This window comes from Gossypium hirsutum, chromosome A07 (assembly GCF_007990345.1).
Source record: "Gossypium hirsutum isolate 1008001.06 chromosome A07, Gossypium_hirsutum_v2.1, whole genome shotgun sequence".
Lineage (NCBI taxonomy): Eukaryota > Viridiplantae > Streptophyta > Magnoliopsida > Malvales > Malvaceae > Gossypium > Gossypium hirsutum.
Genome location: NC_053430.1, coordinates 17,290,759 through 17,307,729, shown reverse-complemented (window position 1 = coordinate 17,307,729; position 16,971 = coordinate 17,290,759). Strand labels below are relative to the sequence as shown.

Sequence of the window (16,971 nt, the reverse complement as noted above, 5' to 3'; positions counted from 1 at the left end):
AGTCATAAAGGAGTCCAACCTCTTATACCACTGTCTTTGGTGACTGTTTCAAACCATAAAAGAACTTTTTTCAGAAAGCAAACATAGCCCTTTTTTTTCCGAGACTGTAAATCCCTCTGGTTGTTACATGTAAATATCCTCCTCAAGTTCTCCATGCAAAAATGTAGTTTTTACATGTAACTACTCAAGCTCTAAATCATGCATGGCCACAATCTGAGCAATGCTTGAATCGAACTATGCTTCACAACTTGGGAGAACATCTGTAAAGTCCATACCTGGAATTTGACTGTAACCCTTTGTAACAAGTCTTGCTTTATATCTAGGTTCTTCAACTCTTGGAGTCCTTTTTTTTAAACATCCATTTACAACGAACAGTCTTTTACCTTTAGGAAGCTTCACAATATCCCATGTTCTATTTTTGTGGAGTGATTCCATCTCATCTTTCATAGCAAACATTCACGTTTCTAAGTCTTCACAGCTAACCGCCTCAAAATAATTAGATGGCTCTTAGTTTGCATCTATATCTTCAACCACATTTAAAACATAAGCAACTAGATCAGCCTTGGCATGCTCCTTTAGAAGTTTAATTTCTCTTCTAGTTCTCTTTTTGGCGATAAAATATTGTGGTGAAGAAACAACTCTATTCTGAATTTTTGTATTAGTTTGAGGAGTCGACTCTGTTGTAGATTCTAGATTAATATGATGCTCCACCTGCTTTTGATTTTCTTTATTGGAAGATTTTTTAAGAGATGAGTTAGGTAGCATAACAAATTCATCAAAAAAAACATCTCCGCTAATCACAACTTTTCTATTTTCAGGACACTATAACTTATACCCTTTTACACTAGCTTTATAAGCAAGAAAAACAGATTTAGTGGATTTCGGTTCTAATTTTCCATTATCAACATTAGCATATGCAGGACACCCAAAGATCTTTAAGTCAAAATAGTCAATAGGATTGCCAGACCATACCTCTTGTGGAGTCTTTTTCTCAATGGTAATGAATAGAGATCGGTTGATCAAAAAAATGTAGTAGAGGCTACTTCAGCCCAAAACGACTTTGGTAAGTTAGCATTCGACAACATACATCGAACCTTCTCCATAATCGTTCTATTCATTCATTCTATAACACCATTTTGCTGTAAAGTATGATGAACTATCAAGTATCTCACGATCCCTTTTGAATTGCATAGCTCATTAAACTCATCAGAACAGAACTTTAAACCATTGTCTGTGCAGAAGTGTTTTATTTATTTTCCCATCTATTTTTCAATCATAGTTTTCCGAGACTTAAATTCAGAAAACACATCACTTTTCTACTTCAGGAAAAATGCCCAAACGTTTCTGGAAAAATCATAAATAAGTGTTAGCATATAATTAGCTCAACCTCTCAAAGGCACTCTAAATGGTCCCCACAGATTAGAATGAATATACTCTAACGTTCCCTTTGTGTTATGGATTCCTCTACTTAATCAAACTCTCTTTTGCTTCCCAAAAATGCAGTGCTCACAAAAATTTAGTTTATAAATTCCTTGCCTATCAAGAAGTCCTGTTCTGCTCAATTCTGCCATGCCATTATCACTCATATGCTTTAGGCACATATGCTAAATTCTAGTAACATCATCATCCAACAAGGAAAAGGAAGCGACAACTACATCACTAGTAACAATAGAACCCTACAAAACATATAACTTGGTAGTCTTTCTCTGCCATTTCATCACAACAAGGGAACCTTTGAAGATCTTCAAAACCCCACTTTCAGTTGTGTATTTGTACCCTTTTGAATCAAGAGTACTCAACGAAATCAAATTTCTCTTCAATTCTAGAACATGTCGCACGTCACTAAGTGTTCTGACAACTCTGTCAAACATCTTAACTTTAATTGTTCCAACACCGGCGATTATACACGAAGTATTATTTCCCATCAAAATAACACCTTCAGACACTATTTTATAATTTGTAAACCAATCCCGATTGGGACTCATATAGAAAGTGCAGCTCGAATCAAGGATCCATTCCTTGCTCACTTTAAAATTGTTGACAAAAGCGACTAAGAGTTCACTATCGTTGTAGTCTTCTACAACATCAAATTCACCAGATTTTTCTGGTTGTTTTCCCTTTTTAATTTGTAGCCTTCCTTTTGATCTTGTTCTGTAGCTTATAACACTTAAATTTAATGTGTCATTTCTTCTTACAAAAGTTACAAGTTTTACCCCTGTTTGAATACTTCGATCTACCCTTAGATTTATCGTGAGGATTTCATTCCTGTGTCTATCCACGATTAACATAGCATTCTGATCTTGTCTCTCACAAACAATAAGACCTTCTCTTGAAAGTCGAGTTTAACTACAAGATGTTTCATATTATCATACGAGGTCAAAGAATCATAAACCTCATCACTTTGAGAAACTCACAGCTATATAAAATCATGTCTCTAAAGGTTGAATAAGACAGGGACAACAAACAAAGTAGAATCAACCCTAGATTTTCCTTATCATACTGAACCTCCATGGCCTCCAAGTTTAAGAGAATTTTTTTAAACACTGTTAAGTGTTCTTGCACAGATGCACCTTCCTCCAAACGATGAGCATAAAGATGTTGCTTCATATGCAGCTCGCTGGTCAAAGTTTTCGACATACATATTTGTTCTAGCCTCTTCTAGAATGCAGCAGCGGTCTTCTCCTTCATCACATCCTGTAAAATTTTGTTAGACAAATGCAGATGTAACTGTGTTAACGCCTTTCGATCTATGCGTATTCTCTTTCTCTGTCAATGTCAAAGGCATCTTATCTATCCCTAGTAGCGCATCCTCTAAGTTTATCTACACAAGAACTGCCTACATCTTTATTTGCCACAACACGAATTTGGTGTTGCTATCCAACAGCGAAATTTCATACTTCAAAAATGTGATTACCTTAATTAAAATGAACAACTCGAAAGCTCTGATACCAATTTGTTAAAAATAGAACATCGATAATGACAATGTATCGCAAAGAAAAGAGAGAAAAATAAAGAACACACAGATTTTTACGTATAAACCCTTTCGAAAAAAAATCACGGGTAGAGGAGAAAATAATTCACTATGTCAAATTCGAATGAATGCAAAAGGAGTAGACTATGTCTGTTTATAGGCATGAAAAACCATATTCTAATAGAATGAATGTAGTAAGGTTGAAACATCTTGCTCTAATCAATATCAAATAGATAAAGTGTAATAAGGTTGAAAAACCTTATTCTAAAATAAAATAAAAGAAGTGTAGTTCTATATGGATTTTACTTTTATTTTATTTTACCACTGTCTTTTATTTTAACAAGGATTCGGATCACTTAATTCTAACAGAATGAATTGCCATTGGTTCAAACCCATATAAACATAAAAGCATTTTTTTTTTCAAATAATTTTTCAAATATTAAATTTGGCATGTATATTTCTTTTATTTTATTTCTTATGTTTCTATTATAGACAAATAGATACTAAACATGCTTTCATATTTTCATTATGAAAAATAAATTTTATTTCTATTTATTGAACATGTTTTTATTCAACAAACAAAAACTATTTCTAAAATTGAAAATAGATTATGGGCATAAAAGATATTTTCAACAACCAAATGCAACCTTAATCTTCTAAATGAAACATTAGAACTCTCTATGAGGACCAGCACCCAACTCATTAAAAGCAGTTATTTATACCCAATGTGCGTCGTATTGGCTCCAAGAGCTTGTATGCCCTCAAACTATCAGAAAATAAGTTGTGGACCACCTTCGACTCAGTTAAAATATATGAATAAGTCATTGTGCTCTTCGTAAATTTGGAATTTAATACCTCTAATTTTTTTATTTCAAAAATCAAGTCCAACTATTAACATTGTTAAAATTATTTTTGTTAAAATTTAGGTTCATTAGAACACCATTTATTAGTTACCTTTTTACCAACTATTAACATTGTTAAAATTATTTTGTTAAATTTCAGATTCATTACAATTTCATTTACTAGTTACATTGCTACTAAGCGAGTTTTTTTTATTTATTTCAAAATGTCATACCAACAAAGTGAACAAAAAAAACAGTGTTAACAATTGCACCTAAATTTTTAAATTTGAAAAGTAGAGGGGCTAAATTTCTATAAATAAAAGTACATAGGCTAAATTTTAAATTTGTAAATAGTATAAGGACCTATAACATATTTTAACCCCTCCAAGTCCCAAGATGAAGAGTTATTGACAACCAAATCTTTTGGCCTCTCTCTAACCCAACATGATGTTCATAAGAAACTAGGAGATCAATAGGGCTAGAGGCCCTTCAGTTATGCTCAAAAGATCGAATCTAATAACCATTACTCAACCTCCAAAAATAACCTGGAGAAAGTGAATCAATAACTTGTGAAATACTAGATAAAAGATATAAAAGCTTATCAACCACTTTAGCATCAAATATGTTACCATTAGAGAAATATTTCACATGAAAGACCTTGTAATAGTCTTTATTGTGCAAAAACCTTCAAACTTGTTTACCTAACAATGATGGATTGAAAAGGTAAAAATATCTTAACCTAATTCCACTCATTTCCATTAGTTTACGACGTGTCTTAATCTAACATAATCCACCCTCAGTTATCCACTTTGCTAGCCTACCAATATTTTCTTATAATTGAAACAATAGCATTAGTAACTAACAAAAGGAGTAAGAAGCAAGACATAATATACGTCAAAATAGGTTGTAGAATCAATTTAATGAACACCTCACAACCACTATAGCAAAGCAAACATTTAGACCAACTGTAACACCCCTCACCCGTATCCGATGCCGGGATAGGGTTCAAGGCGTTACCAGAACTTTTTATTTAAAACATACTAAATCAACTCACCAGGTTTAGCTCAGACCTGAGACTTTCAAGCATTCGCATCTCGTCCCTTAAATAGATCTTCAAGACTCTAAATATACATAGGGATGATTCGGGATAGGATCGGGAACATCCCATAACTTTAGAAAAATTTTCTTATTTAGGAGTATCACACGCCCGTGTGTGTGGGCCGTGTGGGCTCACACGCCCGTGTATCTTAGGGCACGCCCATGCCCTTCAACCGTGGGCAACACTGACTTTTAGACACGGCCAAGGCACACGCCCGTGGTCTCACCCTGTGTCCAAAACTTGAGCATTCTGTTAAATTAACACGGCCTATGCACACGCCCGTGTGACCTACCCGTGTACTAATTTGACTTAAAGTTTGAGGTGTAGGGGACACACGGTCACAACACACGCCCGTGGGAGGGAACCGTGTGTCACACACAGCCTAGACACACGCTCGTGTGTCTAACCATGTGGACTCTGTTGGGCTATTTTCCAAGCCTAAGGTCACCCTTTTCTACCTCTTATGCGTAGAAATTTCCAAGTTTGAGAGAAAACATGACTTTACACTTGTAAATAATCTTAATAAGACTCATTGTATGGAAACCTTATATCATTGGTTTCACACAAAAAGGTTATTTCCCATTTAGTATTCATGGATTCTTATGTTATTGTATTACATTCAAAACTTGGCTCGTTTTTGAACTCATTGCCACTTGTAGCAACCCAACATAATGGAGCATAAACGTGCATATAAAGGTAAGTCATAGCCTACTTTCAAATATGCCATTTTCCATGGCCTTATACAAAAAGATGAATGCATCTTTACATGCCTTCTTTTGGCAATTCAAATGACACGTATGACAAAATACTCAAAGCCCTATACATGCCATTAACAAAATAGAAGTGTCTTTATACCAAAGCTTGACTAGTTGATAGTGTGTTGACTCTCCAATTGTCTTCCAATCCTTATGAGTCCTCGAGCTCTGAAAAACAGGGCAAAAGAGAGGGAATAAGCATTTTCATGCTTAGTAAGCTCAAATAACCGAAAAGTAAACTTACTGAGTAATTAGCATACATCCATACTTAAATCATGAATTCATCCAATAAGAAATGATTTCCTATCACGTGCGCTCAATCAATGAGTTAGTCACATAATCATGTATCATGTAATTTAACTAGATGAACTCATCATTCAATATTTTATTTATGTATGTATATCCCATGTTATTCTCGTTGAGTTTCTAGGAAAACTCGATGGAATACCCATTATCCGTCAATTCATAGGAATGATCATTTCATATATGCACTCCCGCGAACCTCACATCATATGGCAAGATTACCAGTCCAGGCTAAATCCCTCGTAAGGTGATGTCGAAATTACCAGTCCAGGCTAAATCTCTTATAGTGACAACACCCTTAATGAGCTCAAATCTGAATTACCAATCTAGGCTAAATTCAGACCCTAATCAGATTACCCGTTCGGGCTAAATCTGTAATGCACATTTCTTCGGGAGGCTTGATCATTCAAGGAACACCCGTCCGGGCTAGATTCCTTTTTATACTTGAGATCTCGGATTACCCGTCCGGGCTAAATCCTTACTGCAACATATGCGGGATCTCAGTTCACAAGTCAATGAGAGATTATCCATCGATTTCTTATTGTCAACCTCAACCGAGATATTTTTCACATGTGATCATCAATATACATTTCTATGATATTTCATGCCAATAATAAATGCAATCACCAAGCATTCATAAAGCATACAATTATGCATATTAAGGGTTTACTTCAAGTTATTCGAACTTACCTGTATTCTTTTCGGGATTGTGTTTCGGTTATTCCGAAACTTTGCTTTTACCACGATCGACCTCCGGAATTTGTTCATCAGGGTCTATAACAGCAAAATTAACTCATTAATACCCCACATTATACATTTCAAGTTTAATATCTACCCCGGTCCAAATGATCGTTTTTCCCCTAACCTTTGACATTTTTACGATTTAGTCCCTAGGTTCGTATAATGAAACACATGCAATTTCTATCTTACCCAAGCCTAACCGAACATTTTTCTCTCTTGTGGCAACCCATATTTTTCATTTTCTTCCCTATTTCTACCACACATTTACATCTTTTACAAATTAGTCCCTATAAGGGTTTCTCATGAAAACCAGCTTGGAAAAGATGTTTAACACACATTTATCTTTCATATTTATCCATAATCCATCAAAACACAAGCAACTATTGCATGGGTAAATTTTCAAACATGAACCCTAGCATGAAATATGGGTAGAAGATAAGGGTTGAGAAGATGCTCATTAATAGATAAAAATTCGATGGAACAGAAGAGCTTAATCCATCTTCATCCACAAGGTTCTAGCAAAAGTGAATAAATAAAAATTCTACAACAAAAAAAAAGAAAGAAAAGAAAAGAAAAAGAAGAGAAAAGAAAAATGAAAACCTAAACTAAGAAAAGGAGAGTAAATATTGTCTAATGTCTAACCTACTTTTCTAACCTAATTAGCTAGCCACCCAAATAGTTGATATAAGGTGGTATTTGTAGGCAAAAAGTATTTAACCTAGCATTGACAATTATGCCCTAAAATGAAAAGTGACTTAAGATTACTTGAACACAAAATTGTCCTTGAATTTTTCACTCGTCAGGCTTCAATGTCCACAATAGGCTACTCTAGGTTGAGTTTTGGTGAAGTTCAACTTCCTCGAGGTGGTGGGAGGGTCAGTGTCGCAACACACAAGCTTCTGTGTTGACCTCGACCATAGTACAAGTTCTCTTTAATGTTTGGCGTCAATCACCTCCCTACACAAGCTCAAATCAATCATTAGACATCCAATGGCATAATTTTGCCAATTTGAGTCTCAACAGTAAAAGAAACGCAATAAGACGAACTTCTAATGTAATATCTAATAAGTAATGAAAAACAACGAAAAGCTTCATAAAACACTTAAGAACAAGCTCTTTAAGTGCCAAAAGAACTTAATTTGATGCACAGAAATATGAAAGATCATTGATTCATCATATCAGTTGTCGTCTCATCGCTTAGAGCTCACTGGCCAAACTTTAAAAAAAAAACTAGTGACTTAAATGAAAACTTTCGAATAGTTCAATAATTATTTTGTAACATTTTAAAATTGAGTAACCAAAAGATAAATTTACTAATAATTTAGCGACATTAAATATAGTTTACCTTATAATTTAAAAAATGAAAAACAAATCCACAATACTCACTATTGAAGTAAAAAGCCTTTTAATAACTTTTTTGGAAAATAATCAAACGAAAATTTGAAGGCATACCACGTCGTTTATTAACGAAGAATCCTTATAAAAACTTAATACGCGCTTTCCCTTTTCAAATCATATCCTTTTATTTCTTTATTTTTAGTGGGCGGTTTTAAGTTTTAACCATCTATTAAATATATATACCAACATAAAGTAAAAAACTTTGGAAAAAATCTCAAATCCAGAACCCAAAATCTCATCTTTCCATTAGAGCGCAGCTCTCATTCTTCTCGATTTTCTTTCACTTTGTTCGCCTCTTCGATTATCAATTCCGCTCTCAGGTAAGAACCCCAATTTTCTTTTTCAAAGAAAAAACCCTAAATTTATGTCTACTTTTCTATTTTTTAATATGAAACCCTAACTATTTTCTTTCAGATTCTTGAAGCAAGCGAAGTTCAATTCTCCTCCCTACATCAGAAGAAAACTCTGATTCCCCAAAATTAGGGTAATCTCAATCCCTAAAAGATGCCGGCCACCGCAGGGAGGGTTCGAATGCCCGCGAACAACCGGGTGCATAGTAGCGCCGCCTTGCAAACCCACGGGATTTGGCAAAGTGCAATCGGGTATGACCCTTATGCTCCTAATAAAGATGATTCAAAAAATTCATCGAGTCAGATGACTGCCGCTGCTGAACCCGATGGTGAAAACGCATACGCTAGCTTTCAAGGGCTCCTAGCCCTTGCCCGGATCACGGGTTCGAATGCAGATGAGGCTCGTGGAGCTTGTAAGAAGTGTGGGCGTGTTGGTCACCTTACTTTTCAGTGCAAGAATTTCGTGAGTTTGAAGGAGAGTAAGGAGAAAGACCCTGAAGCGATCCAGGCTGCGGTTTTGAATGGACTTGATAAGTTGAAAGGAGGGAAACTGAATGGGAAAAAGGAGATGGAGAGTGAAGAAGAGGAGGACGAGGAGAGTGAGAGTTCGGACTCTGATGTGGATTCGGACATTGAGAGGATTATTGCTGAAAGATCTGGGAAGAAGGTTTCTAGGAAAGGGAAGAAATCATTAAAGAAGAAGAAGATGAGTGATGAGGATGATAGCTCTGAATCCGATTATGGGGAGAGAAAGAAAAAGAGAGGGAGGTCAAAGAAAAGGAGTAGTAGGAAGAGAGGAATTAGTGATTCTGATGATGAGGATGAAGGTAGGAGGAAGAGGAGGAAAGAAAAGAGAAAGAAGAGGGATGATTCTTCGGACGAGGATAATGATGACCATCGTCGTCATAGGAAAAGAAAGAGTAGGAAGGAGAAGAGGAGAAGGAGAAGTCATAGGCATTCTGATGATTCTGAATCATCGGACGTGTCTGATGATCCTGGTAAACGACATAGGAGGAAGAGCCAAAGGCATGAATCCCTCTCTGATTCTGATGTTAGTGGTTCGGATGATTCTCGGGTTGGAAGGGGTGCAAAGAGGTCTGAGAAGAGGAGCAGGAAACGCCATCACGAAGATGATGAGTAGAGGCTTGTTAGCTAAGGTAACGCTTGTTCATATCCCCTTGTTTAATGTAATCATATTCGGATCAAGCTGTAGATGGTTTGTCTGGTATTATTATTCCTGCACTGTGCTTATGTATAAGATTCTATAGTTAACATATTTTAAGTTGTATTCAGAACGAACTTACATCTAGTTTTGCCAGAGGCTTTTCCTTCTGTTCCAAGTGATTGGCTTTTGGTTTAGGAAGAACTCGATAATGGTATTTTAGGTGCTATAGGATCAATGGTGGGAGTTTTGCATGAATGATTTCACGGTTGCTCATCAATTTTGGTATGGTTCTGTTCTATTTTAACACTAAAAAGAATATGCAAGTCAAACAAGAGATGAAGAAAAACAGAGTGCACTGAGGCTTTACTACATTTACTGGTATCAAATAATGAATGCGAGTTTTAGTTTGGAAGATCTATGAATCAGGGGGTGTGAGCTACTCCTTGCAAGATATTGAATTACTGAGGTTTTTTCATCTCAGTCTTGAATAACCTCCAACTTCATCTTTGTATTGGCTTTGGAGACATCAATCTCCTCCCACATCTCTAGATACTTCTAGAGCTACCTACTTTTATTGTAATTTCACCTAATGCTTGGAAACCTCTCTTCTTCCTTTTGTTTGATAGAATTCTTTAAGAAATCTATAAGATCAACATGTTAGCTTTTGTTACTCGTCATTTTGCTTTTTAGATCCTATCTAAGCATCTTTCTAGACAGAGATATGTGCCACATGGGATTCAACTTCTGACATTCTGCAGTCGTTTTGCAGGGATTTAGAAGAGGGGATATGATGTTTGTGCTAGAAGAAGTTGATGTCTTGGAGGAGAAGATCATATAAGTTCTGTTATGGTGTGAAAGATCGCCAACATATTGTAGTACTCTTCTTTAGAGAGAAAAAAAAAGGTGTTAAAGAATTCGCAGAGGTACTTTATGTCTTGTGTTGAATTGCCCTGTGAATAAAGGTGAGGTGTTCAATCTCACATGTTGGGCATCAGATACTAATGTATAAGATTGTGATGGACAATGTTTGTTCTTTGAAGTTGTTTCTATTAAATGTGGCCATCTTTATCCATCTTTGTGTAGAAAAGAGATAATAGAGCAGCAATTTTTTTTACTTCAAATAATGAACAATTAACAACATACTATGGCTATGCTAAAATAAGTAACCAAATAAAGGTTTGTTTTGGTTGGCTAAGTGGGAATTGTCGCTCAACAAAATTACAAGTGTTGGTGAAGTGGAGATGTACTTTTAAGGAGAGTACATGCTTCAAATTTTGAAGAGAATGTTGTTGGGAGGGGTAGTCTTAAATTTTAATCATGGATCATATGCACAAAAAATCAAAAAATTACAAAGGCGTTTTCTTGTAGGCAACCATGAACTATACAAACGATCCAATCCCGTTGTAGCAATATAATCACGCATACCAATCCAATCTAATTGGGAGTGAGTATTCAATTGTATTAAAGAGTGAGAGTTCATTAATTAGGTTTCAAAATTATTATTTTAGAGAAGTTTTAAAATTTTAACTTTTTATATATTTTTAAAATATTTTAAAATTTTTATTTTTTTTAAATATTTTGAATTTTAAAATTTATTTTAAATTTTTGAAAATTATTTTGAATTATTTTGTAATTTTTGTTAAGAGATACCAATTTGTTTATTTTTAAAGTTGATAGGGACTAAAAGGGTATTTACACTAATTTGTTATTCGAATTATTTGAATTGTGAAATTTAACTAGACTCGAACTTGAAACTCAAATAATTTGAATAACTCAATTCGATTGACTAGAAATTTGAAAATTTTTTCGATTTTTCAAATCGAATCGAGTTTTGTTCACCCCCTAATTCTAACTACAACTAGGTTGCATGCAAGCACAGAATGCGTTAATTTTAGTTTTCAATATTTATATACATTTTTTATTTTGGTTTTAATTTTAAAATTTTAAATAATTCAACCTTAATATTTATATATTTTTAAACAAATATTGTAATTTTTTAAATTAGAACTAAATTGATAGAATATATAAAGATTAGGGCTAAATTTATTATTATACCAATTAAAATCACATACAATTGATGAAAAATATTAATATGGTGATTAATTTAGATAGGGACCAATTTATTAATTTTAAAATTGAGAGAGATTGGAGAGTATTTTTACGGAAATAAAAATATCTGAGGCGGAGGCTACGGTTGTTAGTTGATGGCATTTCGGGATACGCATTCAAGCAAAAACCATATTCACTTTCAAAACCAAGTAATTAAAACATAAATGCATGCATCGTCTAGAAAACAGAGTTTCTTAATTTGAGTATAACAAGAAGCACAGCAAATGCCATCAACTAGGTTTTTAGGTTCATTGTCAACACCAAGGGTTGATATTACAATTGACACTGGCAATCTTTTCTTCAATCAAGCTCTAGAGGGTTACTTGAAGATTGGATCTGTAACTTAATCTTTCCTTTTCCTTTTTCCTTTTGTTTCGTAACTTTCCATGGAAATTTCCATCGTGTACCACATGGCTTCTTTTTTTTTTTCAGGTTGCAGCTACGAGGTCAATTGCAGAAGATTCATTTAAAGCTATCAATGGAGGTTATTTCCACTTCCCCACTTTCTTTTTCTTTCACCCAAATTCCCTTTTCTAGAGTAATTAAGCTGCCATGTTTGTGCAGGGAAGCTATCAAAACACTGTTTGGAGCGCTCTGTAAGTAATTCCTTTCCTGTTCTTAGCTACATTTTAAAGGATGCTTAGGATCTCCACCTGTTACTGTACCATCAAGTATAGCATAATTATAGGCCATAAGACAAGTAATGTTTGCAGTGAGGAATGGTATTACTTTTTTTTATTATAAAAGTTGTAACTGCACATGAATTTGACATAATCTTTCTCCTATTGAGAAATGTTGTTGCAGCTCAAGAAGATGTGTAAAGAGGGTGCTTACTGGGGTAAGTATGTGACATTACAATATGAAAACTTCCCATTATTGTAGCTTTCCTTTTTGCAGACTTGAATAATATTTATAAAATTCTTTTGTTGCACATTAGGAAGTGTAGCTGGAGTATATGTGGGAATGGAGTATGGAGTAGGGAGGATCCGAGGCACTTGGGACTGGGTATGTTCACCACGCTACAGTTAAGGGGAAAAATGTTACTGCTATTAAAAAGATTCTACGTCCATTTTACTCATAATCCTGATATTTAGTGATTCAAAGTTTTGTCACATCGTGTTACAGAAGAATGCCATGATCGGAGGTGCCCTAACAGGAGCTCTTGTCTCTGCGGCGACCAACAATAACAAAGACCAGATCGTGTCGGATGCACTTACAGGAGGTGCTGTTGCAACTGCCTCAGTGCTCCTTAATTATCTCACATGAAAACAGCAAACTCAACTTCCTTATATTGTTGCATGCTACTATGTAGTGTGATCCCTTTTTTTTTACTCTTTGGTTGATTTAACTGGTTGTAAGAAAACAAGGTTGCAATGATTAAAAAAACGAGGATGGCTTTCAACCAGAGTTTCTTATCCATCTTACCTGTGTACAGAGTTTGAGCAGTGCAAGTATCGGAAGAGGTTCAATTGATTTGCATGTTCATAATAATTTTCCTAAGATAAATGACCTTCCTAATAAGCAGAAGAAATTTGTCCAGAATTTCTTTCCAAAATGACATTATAATTGGACCAAATATACAAAACATTCTTTCTCTAGAGAAGGATCAATTGAAAAGAATAGATACAATTAATAAATCATAAGGATACATGCTTTATTTTTATCTTTGAAAATGTTCACTAAGTTTCAGTAAGCTATAGGTTTCAGCATCTGGCCTAGCCCCTCCAAGAATCATCCTTTTCAAAAGATTAGAATCGTAGATTTTGGCCTTCACGTAAGCCTTGATCAAAGTATTGTACACAAAGGTATACCGAGAATAGTTGGCCCTTTTAAGCTCTACGAAAATCTTCTCAGCATTCTTAACATCACCTTTTTCAGCAAAAATTTCTATCATCGAATAGGTGGTCTCCAACCATGGTGTTGAACACCTAACTTTGTTGCTTGTTTTCATATTCATACCTATATCTAGACTCTTCAAGCATTCCTCCACCGATCCTGATTTTAAGCACCCCAGGGCAAGTTGTCGGAAGGTAATAGAATTTGGTTTGCATCCATTCATCCTCATTTCTCTGAAAACCTCAGTTGCTTTGCTGAGAAGTCCATGTTTGCAGTATACGGATATTATTGAATTGAACTGCTCAGTTGATGTCAACCCTTTTACTGACTTCATTTGTAACCAAAGCTTTTCTGCTTGACTTACCTGTCCTATCCTACCATATGCTTCAATTGCCAGAATATAACTTTTAGACCGAACATGGGGGAACTCTAGAATGGTGCCCCAAGTTTTCTCTAGTTCCTTCTCCTTCCCCAAATACCCATACAATATAATTAGGACATCTAGTGTCGACCAGTTATTCCCAGTCATAGTCTCCTCAACAGCCTCAACATAAGCTTCAGCTGCTGTGTATAGCCTTGCCACAGCATGTGCGATAGCTAGAATGCAGTAAGAAACCTCATTCGGATCAACTTCTACTTTCTTCATATCATTGAAAACCTTTACTAACCCTTCAATGTTGTGCACATTAGCCTCTATTTTCATGAGAATATTGTAGGTGGAGACATGTCGAACCACCTTATCCGCCTTCATTTGATTTAGAATTTTCGGGAGGGTCTTCCTACGTCCCGGAGATGAATGGAGGATTATCAGACGGTTGAAAACCAAGTATGAGATAGGGTGTCTCAATTCCCTCATTTTCTTCATGTACTCAAGTGAAAGCCTTATAAGGCCTTTATCCAAGCAGGCTATCACAAGATTGTTGTAGAGCAGTTCATTTTGAAACTCCTGAGGGACGCAACTAAATAGTTTTTCGCCTCGTGATATGCCGTGGAGTTTCGTTGTAAATTCCAATAGGTAAGAGTAGTCTAATTCTTTAGGCCGATACGGTCTCTCCCTAATTATCCATTCCATCACCTATTAGAAGCAATCAAATTTTCATTGTTAGATTCCACCTATTCACCATTATCACAAGTACAAATGCAAGGGGTCACACAAATTCCCATCTCGGTTCCATATCTAACAGATTTTTTTTACATATACATCTATGCGTCTGTCTGATAAAGTGCTCAACTGATGAAAATGCAATGTTTTCTTTATTTTTCTGCCATACATTGTTTCAAATTTCTAGCATAATAGCACTCAAAGAGTCAAACATATACAAAATAACAACTCCACCTTGCAAATTAAGTTGTTCAGCATTTGGATTTCTTAAAGGAAACCCAAAAAAGACCAAAAATGAAACTGAGCTTATTATAAACATCTGACATATACGAGATTAAGCCTCTTAAGTGTCAGGAACGAACGTTTCTTTCTTTCGTAATTTCTTAGCGATCCGGCAGAAAGTAATTCGTACAGATAAAAAAAGAAACCCAAAATATTAGACTAGTTTCTGAAAGAGAAAATTACCTCAAGAGCTCGTTTATTCAATTTAAGTTTCCTCAACCGATTAATGGCGTGAAAAATATCGCCTCTATGAACGGGAAATCCATCAGCCATCCAGCTTTTAAACGCTAACCCAACAGTTTCCCCTTTAGAGAGTCTCTCAATTCTCAAAGATAAGCATTTGGGTTCTTGTTGTTCTGACTCTGAACTTTGTCTTTCAAGGTTATCAGCTGTTGTAGAAGAAAGAAACTTGAGAGAAGAGGCACTACCAAGTGTTTGATGTATTGCTTGGAAGAACCTACGGTGTCGTAGCAAAACTAGTGTTCGCATGCTTCAGCTCTGTGTTTCAAGCTGAAGGCTAGAATTTTATTTTGTAGCTTTGCTAAGTATTGGGCCCTAAATATCATAGCTCAGACCTCAGCTGGCTTCTTTTTCATGGCTTATTTAAGTGCGATTTGCCTAGCACTTAGCTTTGAAGTAATTATTTTGTCATCATTGATTTAGGATTTGAATTAATACATATCGGGTAAATTACCATGTTAGTCACTCTAAAAATGGGTCATTCCTACTTTGATCATTCTTTTCGTTATTAATTTAAACTGCATAAATTGATCACTTCTCTGATTTCCCCTAACAGAATGTTGACTGTGCATTCCACATCATTAATTAATTTTCACATAATTAAATATTTTAAACTCAAAATTTCAAAACCTCTCCATTCAGCTAACTCTCTCCCTCACATACCTATCATCTCCCCCATCATCAATGTAACCTCGTTGTCTAATCTCACCCAAATTAACCACCAAGCCCCTAAATTGAAACATCCTCCTATCATCGAGCCACCGTCCCTATCATTGCCTAATTCCCACCATTACCTAGCATTTACCATGGCATTGAAATTGTAGAAGATCAAAAGAAAATACACAGCCTTACAAAGAGTCCCAAACAACAGTAAAACACCTACAGAAGACATGGTCGACCAACAAAATAAAGCACTCATCAAAGTTGCAGGCAAATAAAAAACATGAACTCAAAGGTTACTTTAATACATGATACTAACCAAATTTGCAAACAAACATGGACAAGATACATAATAGTTCCAAGAAGTTGAAATGTGGAGATTCAAACAAAAACAACAGTAGAGGCAACAAACAAACAAGCACAAGCATGAATGCAAAACATATGAATAGTAAATTTGTCAAGCACTTGTGTAACATCCCATACCCAGTTCAGTCGTCAAACCCCAGCTATGGAACGCCATATTAGTCACCTAAGTGACTCTCCTTTAACACCCAACCTAACCTCCAACACACCACAAATTATAACAAACAAAACAGGTATAGTTTTAAGAAAGCTTCAAGCTTGCGAACTCACTTCGCTTGCCTCATGATATGCAGTTGCGGAAATATGTGAACCTACTTTGCATGCATAACTTAACTACTCTTTTACAGAATTTTTAAATACTTAAAGAAAGGAATGCGAGCCTTAAGTTTTGCAAAACAAAGTTCTTCGCGAAACACAACAGTTCATCTATCTGACATAGGGTTTCGCACCTCTGCTGGCTCGCATAAACTAAGATTTTCATAGGTAAGTTTCTTTAAACAAGGTCGGCCTCGCGAACTACCCTTTTGTGTTTGGATATTGCGAACACAGTTTGCAGGGTTTCTCTTATAGCACATGCTAAAATTCTTTAAAGGTTTGTTGATAGCGGTTCGCCAATCGTTGGGGTTCGTAGTTAGTACAATTAGCAACCCTTACTTCGCGACAATTTTGGCAAACTATGTATAACTTTGTCAAATTGTTTTATTACATGTTTTTGCTTGTAACGAATCACTATGTTTAGAAAATTTATTACTTTA

At 35.4% G+C, this 16,971-nt stretch overlaps 3 protein-coding genes across 7 annotated transcripts; 2 read left to right on the top strand and 1 right to left on the bottom strand.

Moving 5' to 3' along the window:
- Window positions 1–8,219: 8,219 nt before the first annotated feature.
- On the top strand, window positions 8,220–10,696 carry LOC121232180 (CAX-interacting protein 4). 4 transcript variants are annotated; one of them, XM_041117675.1, is made up of 3 exons: window positions 8,220–8,429; window positions 8,524–9,616; window positions 10,394–10,696. In XM_041117675.1, the coding sequence occupies exon 2, from the start codon at window positions 8,614–8,616 to the stop codon at window positions 9,598–9,600; it is 987 nt and encodes a 328-aa protein (XP_040973609.1). In that variant the 5' UTR covers window positions 8,220–8,429; window positions 8,524–8,613; the 3' UTR covers window positions 9,601–9,616; window positions 10,394–10,696. The 4 variants fall into 4 exon arrangements, with proteins under 4 accessions (XP_040973609.1, XP_040973610.1, XP_040973612.1 ...); XM_041117676.1 differs by having other exon boundaries at window positions 8,222–8,429; window positions 10,383–10,696; XM_041117678.1 differs by having other exon boundaries at window positions 8,222–8,429; window positions 9,877–10,426.
- A 1,059-nt stretch (window positions 10,697–11,755) lies between these two features.
- LOC107940030 (outer envelope pore protein 16, chloroplastic) lies at window positions 11,756–13,135 on the top strand. Of its 2 annotated transcripts, none has more exons than XM_016873441.2 (6): window positions 11,756–12,071; window positions 12,166–12,217; window positions 12,298–12,329; window positions 12,538–12,571; window positions 12,671–12,757; window positions 12,859–13,135. In XM_016873441.2, the coding sequence occupies exons 1-6, from the start codon at window positions 11,958–11,960 to the stop codon at window positions 12,918–12,920; spliced, it is 381 nt and encodes a 126-aa protein (XP_016728930.1). In that variant the 5' UTR covers window positions 11,756–11,957; the 3' UTR covers window positions 12,921–13,135. The 2 variants fall into 2 exon arrangements, with proteins under 2 accessions (XP_016728930.1, XP_016728929.1); XM_016873440.2 differs by having other exon boundaries at window positions 11,808–12,071; window positions 12,671–12,738.
- A 176-nt stretch (window positions 13,136–13,311) lies between these two features.
- On the bottom strand, window positions 13,312–15,554 carry LOC107940029 (pentatricopeptide repeat-containing protein At1g07590, mitochondrial). Its single transcript, XM_016873439.2, has 2 exons — window positions 15,137–15,554; window positions 13,312–14,644 (listed from the first exon to the last, which is right to left on the bottom strand). Exons 1-2 carry the CDS (start codon window positions 15,440–15,442, stop codon window positions 13,394–13,396), a joined length of 1,557 nt encoding a protein of 518 aa, XP_016728928.1. The 5' UTR covers window positions 15,443–15,554; the 3' UTR covers window positions 13,312–13,393.
- Window positions 15,555–16,971: the final 1,417 nt, after the last annotated feature.

Coding starts and splice junctions, on each gene's coding strand:
- LOC107940029 (XM_016873439.2), bottom strand. CDS start 15,442: ATGCGAACACTAGTTTTGCTACGACACCGTAGGTTCTTCCAAGCAATA. Junction 14,645..15,136: donor TGAATAAACGAGCTCTTGAG/GTAATTTTCTCT, acceptor TGCTTCTAATAG/GTGATGGAATGGATAATTAG.
- LOC121232180 (XM_041117675.1), top strand. CDS start 8,614: ATGCCGGCCACCGCAGGGAGGGTTCGAATGCCCGCGAACAACCGGGTG.
- LOC107940030 (XM_016873440.2), top strand. CDS start 11,958: ATGCCATCAACTAGGTTTTTAGGTTCATTGTCAACACCAAGGGTTGAT. Junction 12,330..12,537: donor AACACTGTTTGGAGCGCTCT/GTAAGTAATTCC, acceptor ATGTTGTTGCAG/CTCAAGAAGATGTGTAAAGA. Junction 12,572..12,670: donor TAAAGAGGGTGCTTACTGGG/GTAAGTATGTGA, acceptor GTTGCACATTAG/GAAGTGTAGCTGGAGTATAT.